Below are 18,049 nucleotides of genomic sequence, written 5' to 3' on the forward strand. Positions count from 1 at the left end.
CAGGTCCCTTGATTAGGAAATGCAAAGAAAATAAACAGGCTTTAAAGCAGAAAGTTGTATGTTAGCAGTCCAAAGGGATTAGTCTGTTGTTGGAGCAGACTTAAATCTGTCTTCTCAACTGTATTTAAAGAATCAGATAGGTAGAAAATCACAAAAACATTTAAAACTGTACAAACCTCACACAATGCCACCTTATGTGTATGTCACAGCACAGAGAATACAGACTGCTGTGATCAGCCCCGAAACTCCTCCCTAGTGCTGGGTTAGCAGCAGACATTGGACCTCACACTTCCAAGGCCATGAAGTGTTGTGATCCTTGTATTTTTAGAAAAAGAGCATAACCTCAAACATCAAAAAATCAAATGACGTGATCAAAACTGCTACGTTAAGCTTGCTCAGTGTCACCCCCTGGCAAGAGACCCTGCAGAGGACGTTTTTGTTAAGTTTCTGTTTTGTTAATGACTAATTCCATTACTTGTCCCTCGCCCAGGGTCTAATGAAGAAACTAACGAGACGTGGCCAGCAGGGTTTGTTAACTGCTTCTCCACAGCTCTCCCCAGCGGCCAGCCCGGCGTTGCCCCCCACCGCCCGACGAGCCGCTGCCTCCGAGCCGCGGGCAACCGCTGCGCTCCGGGACACCGCAGGAAACAGCGGCCGCTCCCTAATCTGCCCAGCAACAGCCGCCGCTTGGCTCTCATTGGCTCTTGCAAAGCTTCGGAGGCGCGGACTCAATAAAGCCTTAAGCGCATGCGCCAGCTGGGACCACCGTCAGCCTCGCCCCGGCCGCGCACGCATACAGGCGCATGCGTAGAGCGGCCGGCTGCGCCTTCCAGTTCCGCCTTTTCTCGGGCAAGAGACCCGCGCCTGCGCAATATTCACTGACCTGGCGGCGCGTTGGGCGTGCGCCTGCGCTGCCCCGCAGTGCCCCGGAAGCGCTTGCTCAGGCTGCTTCCGGCCACCTCAGCGAGACCATGTCGGGCGCGGCGGGTTCCAGCGCGGGGGCCGCGGGCTCGGTGGGTTCGGTGGTGCGGCGCTTCCTGACGGAGTACGGCAGCGGCACGCCTAGCCGCCTCAAGGTGCTCGACGCCTACCTGCTCTACGTGCTGCTCACTGGCGCGCTCCAGTTCGGCTACTGTCTCGGCGTCGGCACCTTCCCGTTCAACTCCTTCCTCAGCGGCTTCATCTCCGCCGTCGGCAGCTTCATCCTCGGTGGTCAGTGCCCCGCCACGCCCGCCCCGGCCCCGCGCGGTTTTCCTGGAACCTCTTTCACGACCGCGCACTTCCCGTAGCAAAGTCTGAGCCTCCCCCAGAAGCGCCCAGAGGCCCCCCGGGCATCAGAGAGTTGCCTAAGGAATGCCGAGATCTCTGGTAGTAACCGCAGGATTCCCTTCGCGGCCACAGGCGTTCCACAACAGCCCGAGGGAGTCACCACAGCAACCCTCAAACCTACGCCGGCAGCCAGGCAGTCGCCATAGCAACCTTCAGTACCCCCTCCCTTACCCCATAACACCCTCTTCCGTTCGCAGGACCCCCCAGGCTCCTGCTTCAGCCTGCCCACAGCAGGACGCTGCACAGCAGCTGTGACTTTGCTGTGTCCGGGCCATATGCACCACAGAGCCCAGCCCCAGGGTGTCCCTGCTTCTCCTTGACAGTCAAGGAGGACTCCCTTTTACTACCTTATATTGGTATCCTTTCGCACGTGTCCCATGGGGAAACACAAACTCTGTGACTAATGACTGCTTCAGAGTCTTGCTCTCCATAACAGCCCAAAAAACTACCTTGTTCCTGCGCAGCCCTTTCCAGCAAACCCAATGGAGAGCATAGAAATATCCCCATTTCTATGGGAGTCCCATCCTGTTACAAGCCTGTCCCCTCCGGGCTTGCTTGGCCACCCCTGACAGCGTAATGCTATGGGAGAACTGATGCATAACAGTCCTGTGCAAATCCCTTGCCAGTGTCGTGCTCATCTTATAATAAAGACAGTTATCTTTTCTTCTGGTACCCTGGTGGGACAGTGACCCAGACTGGGGTGGACTGCCCCAGGAAGACTGCTTCCCACCATGACTTCATTTTGTGGTGGCTGATTTCTCATTCTTTCTCTGCCATGCAGTTTGTCTCCGGATCCAGATCAACCCCCAGAACAAAGGCGAGTTCCAAGGCATTTCACCGGAGCGGGCATTTGCTGATTTCCTCTTTGCCAACACCATCCTCCATCTTGTCGTCATCAATTTTGTTGGCTGAGCTCTAGAAGAGACTGTGAGGTACTGATCCGTGGGGTCACAAAAGGGGCAACCATAGCTTATGTGACTTGGGTATTTTTGTAGAGTTGGGAGAGAATTAGAAAGATAGTGAATCCAGGAGTCCTAGCTCCCAGCTTCATCTTGGCCACGTACAGGAAGCTGTAGTCCTCTAGGTTGATACAGGGTTAGGATTTACAGCTTTCTGATTTCTTGCATGTCTTTTTTGGCTTTTATCATTTAAAAGGCAGATTAGGAGTGTTACAGACACTGACCTGCATTTCTGTCTTATGAGAGAAATACCCAGTTCTTCTTTGCAAGAGGGGCTTTGGGAGCTGGAACTCTTGGGCTCTGTGTGTGACGGTTGTCCTATTTGGAGGCTATGGTATGACTGGTGTCCGAGTCTGGAGTTTCTCAGCAGATGAGAGGAGGGAGTTTGGGACAGGGAGAGTTTGGTGCTGGCAAGTGGAGGACATGCCCTGTTGTCATTGTTGCAAGGGGCCACAGGATCTTTGGAGCTTGTGGGGTATTTCCTTTCCCGTTGCAGAAACATTGCTCATGTTGCCTTTCTCTCTTTCCAGGTCTTGAATTGCTCTTGAGCTCTGATGCCAAAGCCTGGCATTGGAAAGTGCTGTTCCCCAGCAGACTCTTATCTACTTCCGTGGTGGAGGAAGGGGACACAGGGCTCAAGATTTTTTCCCCACAGACTGTCCTATGGAGGGGTCTGCTGCTCATTACAGTTACTGTAATCCTTTCTGTCAATAAAACCCTTTATAATACTGCAGTCATTTCCCTATTGGTGACAAACACAGAGGTTTTTCTGAGGCCCGAGTTCCTTCTCAGATGCAACTCCCTGTTTTCAGCCCGCTCTCTCCCTTTCTGCCTAGCAGGCTTTTCTTCTGTGCCCCAGTTTCAGAAGGAGGAAGCAGGAAACAAGTTGTCATGGAAACTCAATTGTCTTCCACCCTTTTCATCTCCCTTTTTCCTGCCCCTTTATCTTATGGAAAGTATATTGCCAGTGTACCTCCAGGCTTCAAAGCTGTGGAAAGTTTGGGTTAGGCTGTGGTTAGCAGTCATGAATGGAAGGAAGCGGAGGGTGTCCAGCACGTCCCCAGGTGTACCCATCTTACCACAGATCCTCCCATATCCCTCAAAGGCATGTGGGGCACAGCTGGATGTCCCAGTTGGACTTACAGGCTCACTGAGGCCTGGTGGTGATAGAGCTACCCTATGACAGTGTTAGCTTTTTTTCAGTCTGCTGTGCTGCTGAACCCACGGATGTTGGAAGGGGCTGCCAAGCTGTGTCAGTGCCTTGGTCAGAGCTGCACTTCAGCTGTTCTGAGTCCGTGGAGGAGGTCACACCTCAGACTTAACCTCATTGAAAATCCTTCTGCCTCTAAAGCATTGTGAACTGCTTAAACTCTGGCTTTGGCCCTTGGCCATTGCCTCCTCAAGCACAAGCTAGGTCCTGCTTTGAGGCCAAATGCTTCTTTGTACTGATGGAAGATTAGAGCCCTGTGTTGATCCAGTTATGGGCCCAAGACAAGGTATTAACCCCAGCTAGCTCCTCCACGCCTTTGGCTGCAGAAGTTACCTTCAGGCATGAGGCTCCATCCATCCTGCTTCACGCTTGTCTGATTTGTTCCGCAGGTGGAACACTGGATGGGTAAAATGTGCATTGAGGCTACGTGACAAGTGCTTGTCTGCTGGTGCTTGGGAGATTAAACATGGGTTCTGGTAGCTTCAACCTCAGGATTGCATTATGGTTCTTGTTCCACCTTTTAGCATTTCCAGCTGTGCTGCAGCCATTAAATCCATAAGACTGTGAAACCTGGGGCTCCTAAGTCTGTTGCCTAACATAGCCTCTGAAGAGTGAGGTATGAAGGAGCAGGGTCTTTACTGCCTCAAAGGATGATGTCTGGGTCTGTAGTAGGAACTTAGAATTCATGCCGGCTCTGATCACCACTGCCCTCCAGCCCCAGGCATTCAGCTGGATTTGTTTAGAATGGTACCAGCTTTGTACTGATGGGGAGCAGGTGAGTGACTTGACAGCAGGCAGGGACTTTGGATGAGCCACGGAGCTCTTCTTTCCCGTAAGAAGGGCCCTCTCTGAGCCAGGCCCGTGGCAGGTAGAGCCAGCATGATCACGGGAGGAGGAACAGCTCAGGGTCTCCCCTTTGCCACTGCAGCTGCTGCTGTTTGCAAGCTGCGAGTGCCTCCCTGCGGGTCTGTGTGACCATCTTCCCACGGTTTGGCTTAGAGAGAGCTCCAGGTTGGGACCCTCCTGTGGCCACTTCTAAGAACTGCACGAGAGCCTGTGGGAAAGGAAGGACCCTGGATTTTCTGTGTTTTTTTTTTTTTCCTGATTTTTACCAGCTTGCAATGCCTCTAGTTGCCGTAAACTCGGCACTAGAATTCGGGTCCCGCTAGAGCTACTCCCATCTCTGAATAAGCTTCTGTAGATACCTTCAGGCTCTGCTCCTTATAAAGACCATGCTCGGGTCCCTGTTCACACTGTAGAAGAGGGCAAGAAGAGGGGCTGTTTCATGTATAGGGTCATGTTTAATGAGAGACAACAAATATTGGGCAGGGTGTTTTCTCCAACAAAACTGCTAGAAAAGAGCAACTTCATCTCCTACCCATAGGCAGTTACTAGGGGGCAGGGGCTGGCATAGAGGAGAGGGTGCTAGAGATGAACCACAGCAACATTTCCTTCCCTGCCGATGTGAGAGGACTCTCTGTCCTGCCCCGTCTTCCTCCTTTCTCTTTTGGGTCAGGAGAAGTGAAAGGATTTTTCTGCATGGATTCACTGCCTGTATAGCAGGATGCAGAGGCCTATCAGCAAATTCAGGAATCTTACACACTCCTAAGATTTATCCCTGCCACGCACCACACTTTATAATGTATTTTCTCCCCTCCTTTCCCCTTCTTACTCTATACATAGCTCAATATTTCCTGCTGTGACCAAAACAACTCCCCCCAGCCTCAAGAGCAGGCTGCGGTGAGGGGGCAGGAAGGGAGGGTGCCTTAACCTTATTTGACTTTGGCTTGTGGTCTAACGTCTGCTGTTCTTCTCCATACGCTTTTCCTCCTCCCTGCCACGTGCCACACCAGCCCTGCTCCCCCCACCCCCTGTTTTGCACTCCACTTTCCAGAGGAAGCGGTTTCTGCGGTAGAGCACAGAGGAGTATCAAAAGGTGACCCAGATCTGGTTGTGGCGTCATGGAACTGGTGGTGCATCCTCTTCCTGCCCCACCTGGGCCGTGAGACCCCTTCCACATCCTGTCCTACTGTGTTATTTTCTGCCTTTGCTTTGTTCTGCGGTTTTTCTTTCTCGAAATAAACAAGAAAGCACAAGGCATCCGGGGGGGGGGGGGGGGGGGGGGGGGGTGGGGTTGGTAATTGAAAGCCTAATACCTGAAAGTGTCTTTGAACTACACATACAAATTTATTGTTTTGCAAATCACATGCTAAGAGTCACTTTAGTAAAAATATTTAACCTTATCTGTACTCTCACCCCCTCACTTGGCAGATCTTATCACTGGAGTCGTTTAGCCTGGAAAAGACTGAGATGTGGAAACAGAGGCAGCACACTGTCCTTCCTCCTTGACCATACAGCTAGGAGTGGGTTTGAAGTGCAACACAAAAAATTTAAAAGATAAATATTGATTTTTTAAAAGTTGTGCTAAAGGTGAATGAGTGTGGAAACTGTTCTTCCACATCCCTGAAGGTTTCTGGAATGAGGTTGGAAATCTGTGAAATGCAATGACTTGCTTTGTAATTCAAGTACGGTTTAAGCAGCTTCATCAAGCTGTTTCCCTGTGACTGGCAGACGTCATCATGAGTGAAATGTAAGCTTCTAGAGCTGCCTGGAATCTAGCATTTAAAGAGCTGTGGGCTTTTTCTACAGCTGGAGAGAAATGAGATGGACTGTTGTGTCAAGGGAGAGACAAGAGAATGAGTCCCTGAACATCTATACTATAAAATAATCAGGGTAACAGACCCTGAAAGTTTTAAGTTGTTCCTTGGCAGGAGGGGTCAGTAACTCTGTCACCCTGTCACAGGCCACCTGCTAAATGGTCAGGTGGGAGCACCATGGTTGGAGATCAGCAAGATTTGTTGTATTCCTGCTCAGCACTGTGGAATCAGATCCTGTGGCAGGGATGCAGGCATGGTCTTCACATGGGGACCCTCTCCCACATGAAGCACCAGGTTTTTAGCTAAAGGCATTTCAAGCATGAGCCTTTCCAAAATCAGAGTTCATTGCAATGGCTGTGAATCCAGCAGGGTGAGAAATGTCCCGTGAGGGGGAATCATTGCCACCAGTCTGGCCATGCTTTCCCTGCCACTCAGTTTGGGCAGTGGTGTGAGGTACAAGCCAGGTTCAAGCTTTGCAGGAAGGGTGTGTTTCTTTCAGAGCACCCTTTTCATTTCTCCCTCCAGAGGAATCGCTGATGCGTCAGAGGAAGATGGAGGAATCAATGGCACAAAAAGAGAAAATTTCTTTTCCAGTCTTGACAGTGACAGACTGAACCTGGAGGCACAGGCTGGTGGGTTGGTGTCATTAATGCAAAGCAGGTACCTTCTTCTCCAATGGTGCTTGGGAGTGGGGGACATTTAGAGGCAGACACTTCAGGCTCCTGTGTTCCCCATAGCAGTAGACATCTGCCTTCAAGAACCTGGGCAACTTGCTAGTCCTCTCGCTGTGGGCAAGCCATATTTTTCCTTTGACTTTGCACAGCACAGGGTCTGCTCTTGGAGGAGGTGCTCTCCTCAGCTCCTCTCCCCCCCAGCTGGCCATGCTGTTCTCACCCAGACACAGCAAGGATGTCCTGGAAAGGGAGTTTGTAGCTATTCCCCCCACCCCGCGGTGTATCCATCCAGTTATTGTAAACAGTGTCTGGTGGCCACGTCAGGCTGAAGAGAAGAGTCTGGAGGCTCCTTCACCCCAAAGGCCAGGCTCATTCTTAAAGCTCATCTGAAGGGTAAAACAAGTTCCTCAAACTACAGATACAGAAGACAAACAAGTTTCTTATTTCTTATAAGCCTTGTTTAATACCAGCCAAAGGCCTAAAGAAATGCCAAGACATCAGTGCGGTTGCCAGTACAGTTCAAGAGTTAGCAGCGTGCAAACATCACATGCATGCACTGTTTCCAAAGAGTGCTCACGTGGACAGGTAAATATTTCGGTATAGTTTTATGGGATGATTATTAAAAAAAAATGGGAAACCTAACGTTGTTAGAACTAAACAAAAAGAACAAAAGTACTTTGTATTTTTACTAAATGTGAAGCCAAATCTTAAGCTGGTTTAGATTCAGAAAATGTTATGGCCAGATAGACTTCAAGAAATACTAAAACTGATTCTTTTGTTCTATGATAATAAAGTGAGAATTTCACTGAATTCAGGACTTCTGGGAAACCTAGCAGCGTATCTTTTAGGGGAAAAAAAAAAAAAAAAAATACCTTGCTTTGGTCTAACAAAAGACAGCAGGACATGGTGAACAGCACCCTGAGTAAGTCTCCCTTTGCTTTTCAGTGTTTCATTTGCAACTGAAATGGTGTCTGTGGAGGTGCACTCTAAAACATGCATACCTGAAAGCTACCAAAATATAAAAAATTCACATTCAAGTGATATTTAGCTTGCAGTTTTCAACAAACAACACTGCCCCAGGCAGAAATTGCGTGTCGTTTTAACGCATGTAATAATGATGTTTGGCAATTTCTAGTCATAGCAAACTGCTTCATGCAAAAAGAGGCATTGTCATGCTAAACGAGTCAGGCTTATGGGGGAGCAGAATGCTGAAAATTTAAAGATTTTTTTTTAGTAGCTTTATAACAATGCAAATAAAGCAATTGAGACTATAACGGCTGGAATGATACACAGAATCAGCAAGTGATATCCCTTTGACAGGAATGCCTGTGTTCCCTCTTGCACACATGCTCTAGTGAAGATTCCTCAGCAGTTTTTTTCAGTACTTCAGGACTGCACTCTATGGTTACTTTCATTCCTGTAACAAAAATAAAGGTATGTTAAATCATTATTTGGGATACAGTCATAGCTGCATGATTGTAGACCTGAAGTGTCTAGGCACTAGAAAGAGGAGAAAGAGAAACTGGACCAAAACTAATATATTAGGTCTGAGGTCTTAAAGTCAATTAGCATCAAACTTTCCCAGCCGGAGACCAGTCAGGAGATGAATGTGATGGATGAATGTAGACAAGGGAAGGGATGGGTGTAGAAATAGAAGGGAGAGATGTCCAGAGAGAAGAAAAAAGTTAAATTTGCATGTGGATAAGGAAAAGTAAATAGACTTGAGGGATGGGCAAAAACAATGATATAGCCAAAGGAGTGGAGGGGTTTTACTGTTTCTAGACAAAAGGTGTATGGATAGACTGCATAAACAGTTATTATAAAGAGAAGGAACATTGATAGCTAATGAACCAATCAGGATGTTTTCTGTCAGAGGCCTTACTGCCCCCCATGCATACTCACTTCTTTTGCCACATAAGCATCGTCATCAGCATGTTAAAAATTATTCCTTTCATTAAAATTATTTTCAGGCCCAGCTGTGATAAAGACAGCATGTTCAAGTTTTCATCTGTAAAAGTAACAGAGAGGGAAATTCAGAAGAGCACTGAGACATCCTCATTTCCAGACAGACTTAAAAGCACTTCTTAAAGAAGCTGTTCCACTTTGTGTGATTAAGTCAGCTAGTAGAATAGCTAATGAGACAGTGAGCAGGACTGTCTCACTGAGAGACTTTCATTTCTTCTAGTGGGTGTTTCAAGGCCTGGGTTTTCATTCAATAACCACTTAATTATCCGATATGCAAGACTGCCAACCATCTAGCTGTTTTTAAATACAGTGTATTATGAACCCAGGATGCTGGAGACATCCCTCATTCCTCTCCATAAAATTTTTTAAGATGAGCAGGGGGAAAACAAGTTAAATTTTATTCAGAGAGCACAAATTCTATTTGGATTTTCTATTCTAATGTTAAGTTTTCTTAACTTAAGATTTCTAAACTTAAGATTTCTAATCTTAAGTTACAAAGCCATTTTCATTTAAAAATACATTGATCTGTACTGGGGAAGCAGTGAGCTACCATCAAAAAGTCATTTAATGGTATCTTTGAAAACCTCTCTCTGAAATGACTGATCAAATCAGCCAAGTTTGCTGATGAGTATTCTTCTGAAGTGCTGTTTTGGAAACATTTGGGTAACTGGTTTATTTTCAGCAAGGCTGCATGTTTGCAAAAGTACAGCTCTTCTGCAAACAGCAAGTGCTGAGGCAGGCTCAGCTCCTTTGAACTAGCAGGAACAGCAATTGCTTGGGCTCCAGCACTGGCTAGTACACTCCCACAGCCATGAGCTGAAGCAAAGCTTGCTCAGATGCACCACATCTTTAGCGCAGCCGTGTTTCTGAGCACACACTGCAGAAACCACCTGCTTATCTTATGGTTCATTAGGTGTTTGTGCACCCAAAAAAATAAAACTGACTCTTTTGAAGTCTGAAATGCAGACAGACATCCAGTAAGGCTGAGTCATATCAGTACCTTAAATAGTGATGTGATGGGGAGTAGTTGTTTGGCTACTCCTAGCAAGAGCACGTAGGCACAGGCTACTGGTCACATAAAATAACCAGCTCAGGTCTGGAAGACTGCATTAACCCAATGACTTCCAGCCTTGATGTTTAAAGCCTGTGGGGCCCTTTTGGAATTTTCCAGTCTGAACTTTTTGCTCCAACAGGAGTCTGCAAACAGGGAACGTTAGCAAAAACTTGGGAAGACATTTCCTTTGATCAGGACAGGCTTTGCTCCTAAAATGCTGTGTACATACCTGTCCTGAAGTGCAGAGACATCCCTGTAACACAGACAGTGCTGTCACCTGCAGATAGTAACAATAAATTGAATTAATAACACAAATGTACTTCTTCAGAAGTTTGTCAAGATATCTCTACTTAGAAGAGCTGACTTCCTATAAACACTCATTTCTGCTGTTTCCAGGGCAAGCATAAAATACAACCTAATTAAACTTTGATGTCTCATCAGAGAAAGGAATTCCAAACTGTATATGCCCCACAGTGTGATTTTAAGATCTCTCTGCTGTGACTGTACCAGTCTGCTGACCCTTAATCTTGTTTCCACCAAGGAGGAAGGCAAAAGAAAACGGAGGCAACAAAGCAACATTCCTCCAGAGTGTGGGAGCATAATTCAGCATTGCTTGCAGGGTTAGGAGACGTGAACAAGTCCTCCTCATATTAATAGCACAGAGACCAGAGCACCTCTAGCCTTGTGCACACATCCAACAATGCCATTACCACTATCAGGATTCTCGCCCTCCAGCTTTCCAAAGCCCTCGTGAGTTGCACCACACTGCATTTCGTCTTTCTTGGCCCAGTAGGTTGACAGGTAGCTTGCTTCCTTTTTGTTCTCAGATGTTACCACCTCCACAACAGCATCTGTCTGCTTAGCAGTGAAGTCAAGAGTAAGCTTTTCAGGGGAGTAATCTGTGATAAGGCACATTTGCAAATCCTCATCATCTTTAGAGATCAGCTTGTAGACTGAAGGAGAAGGAGTAACATCTGAAAATGGAGAAGAGGAGAGACATTAGATGAGAGTACACAGTCTTAGTTCCTTCAGTCTTAACATACAGACACTTAGGTATAGAGGTTTTTTCATTATTCCAGTGGGAAGTTTCCTGATCATAGGGCTCTTGTGCTAGGACACTTTTAGAGAACAAAGGCATCCGCAGAAGATGATGCAGGAGCTACATGAGACTTATGTTGACTTATGTTGTGTCAGAGACACAGAGAGTGGTCAGGCAGGATTGCTAGAGCATCTCAAATGGTACTCATGTGAGCATTCACACCCTAGATGTCCATATCTAACATAGTCATTCCTTTCTGTGACAACTCATTCAACTCTACTCTGCAGCCTGGGCTTCCTTTTGGATCTTGGCCTGGATACATTCAGGGATGTCTATAACAGGCAGGGAGAGCACTCTCTTCTTGCTTCACTGCTATGAGATGTAATGTGTCTGGAGAGAACTGAGCAGCCCAGGGGCATTCTGCCTCTTCTGAAAATGTGTAGTCAAATCCACCACTGACATTCAAAATCTCACTTCACCTTCGTGAGGAACAGTGGATAAACTACCAACTCTTAAGGGTGTCCATATTTACCACCGATCTAGCTAACTGTGTTCCTATAGGAGAAAGCTAGGAAAGCCACTGCAAAGTAGGAACACGTGGTTGCATTTAGGCCAAGAAAGATGAAACAAATGGATGTTTCATTATGTCCCATCACCTGACAGTACAGTACAAGATATTTTACTAAATTTTACCCTGCAGAAGAGGCATTTGGGGAACTAAAGGCTGCAGATGTAAAACACCTGGAGTTTATTTCATTTTCTTGCTTCAAATTCTGCTAGCAAGTCAGTTAGACTAGGATTTTCCACACATATCAAAACACTACCTGTGGTTAAACTCTTTTTTGCACATTTAGCTTTGTAATCTTGTTCAGCTCTTGAAGTCTGATTCTTTGAGAAGGTACATTCCTAAATCTTTTATCATGCCTAATAGTAAAATGTTATGTGCATTGCAGTACTGTAATGAAATAGAACAGATGAAATATCATTAAAAACATACTGTAGTCAAGATGCAGATTTGGGGCTCTCAGCAACTCTCTATCTGCATTTTTCATTGGACTTCACAATCACAGGTTTGAGCCGGAGCTTTAGTTCATACTTATAAACTGACAAAGTGTTATTGTGTAGGGTTGAGAGTTTAGGTTGATATTTGCTTTGTCCCTGTTTGCATACCACACTGATAAATATTGTACAAACACTAAACACAGCTTAGCTCCCAGATGAAGAAATTTTAATTTCTTCCTGTTGGGGAAGTTTGGCCTAAATCTTGGCTTTTAGAAACTGTCTTAAAATCTTATGCGAGTGCAGACCCTAGTTCTATCACTGAGATAAATGTTTTTCATTTGTTCAATTGCCAGTTGTCAGCACCTTAGAAAAATAGCCATACTTTTTATTAGTATAATTTCAAACAAAAACTGATCCACAAAGTCTAATAATTCATCCTCTGGCCCTTCTCCTGAATTGCAGTTAATCTGTCCCAGCTTTGCCCTGGCTTTGAAAAACCTGAGACTGTCTCTTTCCCAGCTACGCAGAGTAAGGTCTAATGTATGTTCTGACTCCCTCAACCCCACTCCCCACATCCCATACTCCTAGTTATTGGTTTGGAAATAGATTTCAGTGATCATTTGTTAGGGAGAGGAACACAGGAGCAGATAAAAAGCTTGATAGTCAATCCCCATATAAAGTACATATGAACCAGGGTACATAATTGCCATGGAGTACATGGATACAAAAGAGAAGACTAATTGATTGAGCTGTTCTGCATCTCTCTCATATTGAGTACTGTGCTTTCTGAAGAGCTACATATCCACATCTATCCAAATTAGGGAGTTTTTCTCCCTTTCAATCTGTGCAATGCTTTTATCTTGAGCAGATAAAAAAATAAGGTCTGATTTTTTGCAGGCTGCTTCAGCAGCACCTGTTTTGCAAAATACTCATTTCTCATTCTTGCTCAGAGTGGCTGCTGGCGTTGTTCTGATACTAGAGTCTTTTTCGCTAAGTTCCTTTGCATATTTGCACGCTGTTATGAAAGTCTGCAGATAGCAGTCTTGGAAAATATCAGCTATTATAACCACAGCACTGTGACCTATGTTTCCTGTTATTCTGTCTTAATGAGTTGGTGGATGTGTTGGAGATGCTGTATTGATATTTATGACCTGTATTGGCAGGAAAGTTTAAGTAAATCATGACACTCTGAGCTGTCCATTTTGCCTAATTTCATCTTACTGAAAGATATCTTCCAGATGGAAGAACAGGAGCTGTTGGAATGCTGTTCCTGACCAGTCTACAGGGAAAGCAAACTCCAGAGGCTGATTTCAGGGAGAGAGCAATAGAAGCCTGTTCCAACATCAGACTGAGACCTCTGCCTGTTTTTCCAAACAAGCTGTAGTAGAAATCCTGAACTAGTTTAGCACATAGCTTGTATTATACAGAGATTTATCTCATTCTCCATTCCCTTCAAAGCAAACTCTCTGAATCTCTGGTCAGACTGGAATTGGCGTGATAGAGGTCTTTGATCCTTCCTCTTGCCATTCCTCAGCCTGAGACATGATTTTCCACAGCTAGAGTCAACCTGGAGCTATTGCCCAACTCAGAGGAAATACATACCCCCTCACACATTCACACAGGCTAATCTTGACCCCAAAGGAGCAATTCCAGTGACTTAACAGGCACTTTAGTGGTGTTTGCTGACTGTTTTCCAATGGAGGTTCCAAAAGGTGTACAAGAGGTCCTTTGTGAAAACTGCCAGCCATGCATGGATGCTAGGATGTCTAGAGCAAGACTAGATGTCCACATTTAGTACCTGAACCCTTCTCTAGACTTCCAGTGCTCATGTGTGGAGACACTCAGATAAAAGAAGTCAGGTCCTTGTCCAGATTAGCCAAGTCATCCAAAGTACAAGACCCTGTGCAGAGATTCAGTGTTTGCAAATGTGAATATGCCACTTAACTTACAGGGTTCAGGCATAATTCTGATCTCCATCCCAAAAATGTGTTTGTCATTGCCTCTGTAATTACACTTGGGGAAGTCAAACTACCAAAACCATCCAAGATCTTTCTCACAAAGCTGTAAAGGGGAAGATTTCTAGCTGAACCAAAACTGAAGCTGAATTAATAGAAGAAGATACCCAGTATGTGAGGAGAAATCAAGTGTTCAATGGACTAAATAGTTCTCTAGTAACAAAACAGGATAAATCCTGGGTTTATAGTATGTGTTCACATTGAAGAAAATCTGAGATGAGGTTTTGTTAAATCTCATATTGGGAGGCAATATGCTGTTTGTGTTCATGTATAGATTTATTGGTGCATCATCTAAACTGCAGGAGAGATTTACTATGATGTCCTCTGCTGCTGCCTTCAACAATGTTAAGGAAAGATTTTGGGGGGTCAGAAGGAGCAATTCTGCTTATCTAATCCACTCTTTAATGCTGATAGGTGAATGACATGGCTTAATCCCTCTGTGTAACAATTGTCTGGAAACAAAAAGACTTGAAGTGGCTGCTCATGACCCTCCTGAGAACTTCTGTCATTTTTACAAAATACTTTTGCATGCTTTTTCTTTCAAAATCAAAGTGGGTTTTAATTACCAGAACAAGTATTCAGTTTTATATTCCAGAGATTTAATTTCTAGAAAAAATTCATAGAATCATAGAATGGTTTGGGTTGGAAGGGACCTTTAAAGGTCATCTAGTCCAACCCTCGATTCAAGTCATTTAAACTCAAAAAATACCCCTTTCTGAATTAGAGATTAACTATTCATGTCACGCCAGCCAAATAAATCTCATTTGTTCAATGAGTAAAAAAAAAAAAAATTTAAAAAAAAAATCAGAAGAATCAACCTAAAATCCCTTTCTAAAAACAGGTGGAAGATCATTTTTATGTTGATAACAAAAAGTCAAAAGAACTTTTGATCTTGCAGTTGTGGAATTGCCTCAAATGTAGATGTCTATTTCACACCAAAATTATATCCTTTCCTGATTGGATTATTTAATGCATACGTTTAATTAGATAACTTATTTGGGATCATAGCCTTGTGCCATTTCCAAAAATTACTCTCCTAGCTCCAGTATCCCATGCACCCCAGTTTTAAACATTGCAAATACTATAGTCTAAGTCACCTGGGAAATTTCTTCACAATGCAGTGTGAAACTAAGACTTAAATATGAACTCACATAGAATCACAGAATGTCAGGGGTTGGAAGGGACCTCGAAAGATCATCCAGTCCAACCCCCTTGCCAGAGCAAGACCACCTAGAGCAGGTCACACAGGAACGAGTCCAGGAGGGTTTTGAATGTCTCCAGAGAAGGAGACTCCACAACCTCTCTGGGCAGCCTGTTCCAGTGCTCTATCACCCTCACAGGGAGAATGTTTTTCCTTATGTTAATGTGGAAACTCCTGTGCTCCAGTTTGCACCCGTTGCCCCTTGTCCTGTCATTGGCCATCACCAAGAAGAGCCCGGCTCAATCCTCCTGACACTCGCCCTTTACATATTTATAAACATTGATGAGGTCATCCCTCAGCCTCCTCTTCTCCAAGCTAAAGAGACCCAGCTCCCTCAGCCTTTCATCACAAGGGAGATGTTCCACCCCCTTCATCACCTTTGTGGCTCCGTGCTGGACTCTTTCCAGCAGTTCCCTGTCCTTGAACGGAGGGGCCCAGAACTGGACACACTATTCCAGATGTGGTCTCACCAGGGCAGAGTAGAGAGGGAGGAGAACCTCTCTCGACCTACTGACTACACCCCTTCTAATACACTCAGGATGCCATTGGCCGCCTTGGCCACGAGGGCACATTGCTGGCTCATGGTCATCCTGCTGCCCACCAGAGGTATCTGATTCCCCCCCCCCCCCCCCCCCTTTATCTAAGGCAAAACACTATTACAGTCTGTCAGGACTCAGAATTTAATGGTAATGATATGCCAACATCATTAACCTACGATATTGATGATGCTGTCTCATTTCCCTCTATTCCCAGTCCTCTGCTCATCCTCACAAGCACCCTGTTGAGAAATAATCCTGGGTTAATTTTCTTTCAGCTGTTGCTCCTCCCTCCACTTATCATCTAGAGTTTGTGTTCATTATCCATAAAGGGAGACCTATTCAGAAACACTAACCAACGCACACTGCTCCTGCCTTCATACCTTCATAGCCTGTCCTTCTCCAAATCTTACTCACCTGGCTTGACTTTAAATCTAGTCCCTCTTCCAAACACAAATGTACTGTATCTTTTAGTTACTTGCTCAACGGGAAGCCTTTGCAAAAAATTCCTACCATCTGCATATTCCATTCTGCTCCTCATCCAAAATATGTGGGAAAGCTGTCTGCCAGAGGGTGACATACAAAGATATATGAAATTTAATTCCATCTTTTCAGATTTCCAAAGCATTATAAAATATAACTGAGGAAAGGAAAGAGAGTTACCATGTATCACAAGAAGTTTGGTTTCCCCTCCAAATACGATTTTTCTAGTTCCTGACTGCTCACACTGTAACATCAGTTTTTACAAATATGGAAGGGGACCTCACTTTTAAAATGAAAAAATCATGACATATTTTTTTAGGCTAAAATTTAGAAAATCCAATTTCTAAACCATTGGTCATAATAACCTCCAGATATTATTTTTAAGATGCAAAAATCAAGTCTGAAAACTTTAATAGCCAGAAACTCTATAAAAGTGCTAAACTTTCTATGTAGCATTCAGCCATGTGTGAACTTCTTGCAGCATTCTATGTGTGACTGCACCATGCTGTAACTGTTAAATCTGTGTGAACACTAACATCTTCCCTAGCTGTTCTTTCCTGCAGTGGGTCACTGCCACACCATAGCCAAGTACTCCTTAGATTCCAAGATTCTATTCCCCCTGCTTTTTGTCAAGGAAAGCTGAAAAGAAGTTGGAACATGCTTCCATGAAAAACCTTACTCCACCTACCCAATGAGCAAATGATTTACTAGTCCTGCTGTTAACATGGAACAGAAAGTACAAACTTAGCTGGGATAACAACAAGTTGGGTCCCAGTTCCAAATGCGAGTTTCACATGTCCCCGATTGGCACACTGGTGTCAACCTCTACAAGAATGTAAACAGGTTTTCCCAACACATGCTGATAACCAGGTGAACAGATATTCCAGAGCAGGAAATAACTCAAGGGAGCAATGACGAAAAACACTGATTTAAGTCACCATCAAGGTGCCAAAGTTATCTACTACAAAATTATCAGGATCAGAAACAGGGAGATCAAATTAAAAACTATTCATTCAGCCACTGGTTACAATTGTGTATTACAACTTTCCAGGCAATACTAAGACAATCTGCTTTTCCATCTGTAACATCACTTAAAATTTCTGTTCACTGTGCCATGTAGTTAGGGCCACTGCCTTTCAGTCAGAGTTTTCTCCTGAATGTTTCACCATTTGCTACCCATCTGGCTTGATCACTAGCAAGGTTCTTTTTCCTAACGTCAGCTTGTATGCTTCACCACCCCCATAATTCACATGACCCAGGAAACCTTTGCAAGATTTCCTTTGACCTTCATTACAGTTATCTCTTTACAGGTTTCAGTGGCACATTGTGGCCCTGTCTAGATCTTAGAACTTCACAGGCAGTTGCAAAGGCAATCTGAGCCTTCTAACTATTACTTCAGGATTCATATACTTTTACTTACTTACATATGCATAGCAGGAGGAAGCATTGTGTCTGGCCTTGTAGCTGCAACAGTATGGCAAATCTAGATTCGAGTCCCAGTTGCAAAGAGAATCCACTTGCAAATATACAGTATCTGTACGTCAGACAAACCTGCTAAAAGGCAGTCCAATTCCTATTCCAACACTAATATTAAAAATGTTATAAGTATATATATATGTTCCTTGGTGGGATTCTACTACAAGCAAAGGCCAGCTACAATGGTAGTAATCACCGTAAGTCAATATATTCTGAATTATAGAATCATAGCATCATAGAACAGTTTGCGTTGGAAGGGAACTTTAAAGGTCATCTAATCCAACTCCCCTGTAATGAGCAGGGACATCTTCAGCTAGTTCAGGTTGCTCAGAGCCCCGTCCAACCTGACCTTGAATGTCTCCAGGGATGGGGCTTCTACCACCTCTCTGGGCAACCTGTTCCAGTGTTTCACCACACTCATTGTAAAAAATTTCTTCCTTATATCTAGT

The 18,049-nt window shown here is 44.8% G+C and overlaps 2 protein-coding genes across 2 annotated transcripts in view; one reads left to right on the top strand and one right to left on the bottom strand.

Moving 5' to 3' along the window:
* The first annotated feature begins 971 nt into the window (after positions 1–971).
* On the top strand, positions 972–3,021 carry DAD1 (defender against cell death 1). Its single transcript, XM_086478063.1, has 3 exons — positions 972–1,212; positions 2,111–2,261; positions 2,819–3,021. The coding sequence occupies exons 1-2, from the start codon at positions 972–974 to the stop codon at positions 2,239–2,241; spliced, it is 372 nt and encodes a 123-aa protein (XP_086334189.1). The 3' UTR covers positions 2,242–2,261; positions 2,819–3,021.
* A 4,254-nt stretch (positions 3,022–7,275) lies between these two features.
* Positions 7,276–18,049, bottom strand: part of LOC104344451 (T cell receptor alpha chain MC.7.G5-like) — a 158,231-nt gene continuing 147,457 nt past the window's right edge. Inside the window, exons 4-7 of the mRNA XM_086478160.1 lie at positions 10,559–10,822; positions 10,078–10,125; positions 8,732–8,837; positions 7,276–8,246 (exon numbers count right to left, since the gene is read on the bottom strand). Of these exons, the coding sequence (XP_086334286.1) occupies positions 8,216–8,246; positions 8,732–8,837; positions 10,078–10,125; positions 10,559–10,822 (449 nt within the window). The 3' untranslated portion in view covers positions 7,276–8,215. The remainder of the gene's footprint in view (positions 8,247–8,731; positions 8,838–10,077; positions 10,126–10,558; positions 10,823–18,049) is intronic.

This window comes from Leptosomus discolor, chromosome 25 (genome assembly GCF_034619465.1).
Source record: "Leptosomus discolor isolate bLepDis1 chromosome 25, bLepDis1.hap2, whole genome shotgun sequence".
Lineage (NCBI taxonomy): Eukaryota > Metazoa > Chordata > Aves > Leptosomiformes > Leptosomidae > Leptosomus > Leptosomus discolor.

What these genes read in the sequence shown, in the direction of transcription:
- DAD1 (XM_086478063.1), top strand. Translation starts at nt 972, where the DNA reads ATGTCGGGCGCGGCGGGTTCCAGCGCGGGGGCCGCGGGCTCGGTGGGT. An exon ending in CGGCAGCTTCATCCTCGGTG is followed by an intron (nt 1,213 to 2,110) that starts GTCAGTGCCCCG and finishes TCTGCCATGCAG; the next exon opens with TTTGTCTCCGGATCCAGATC.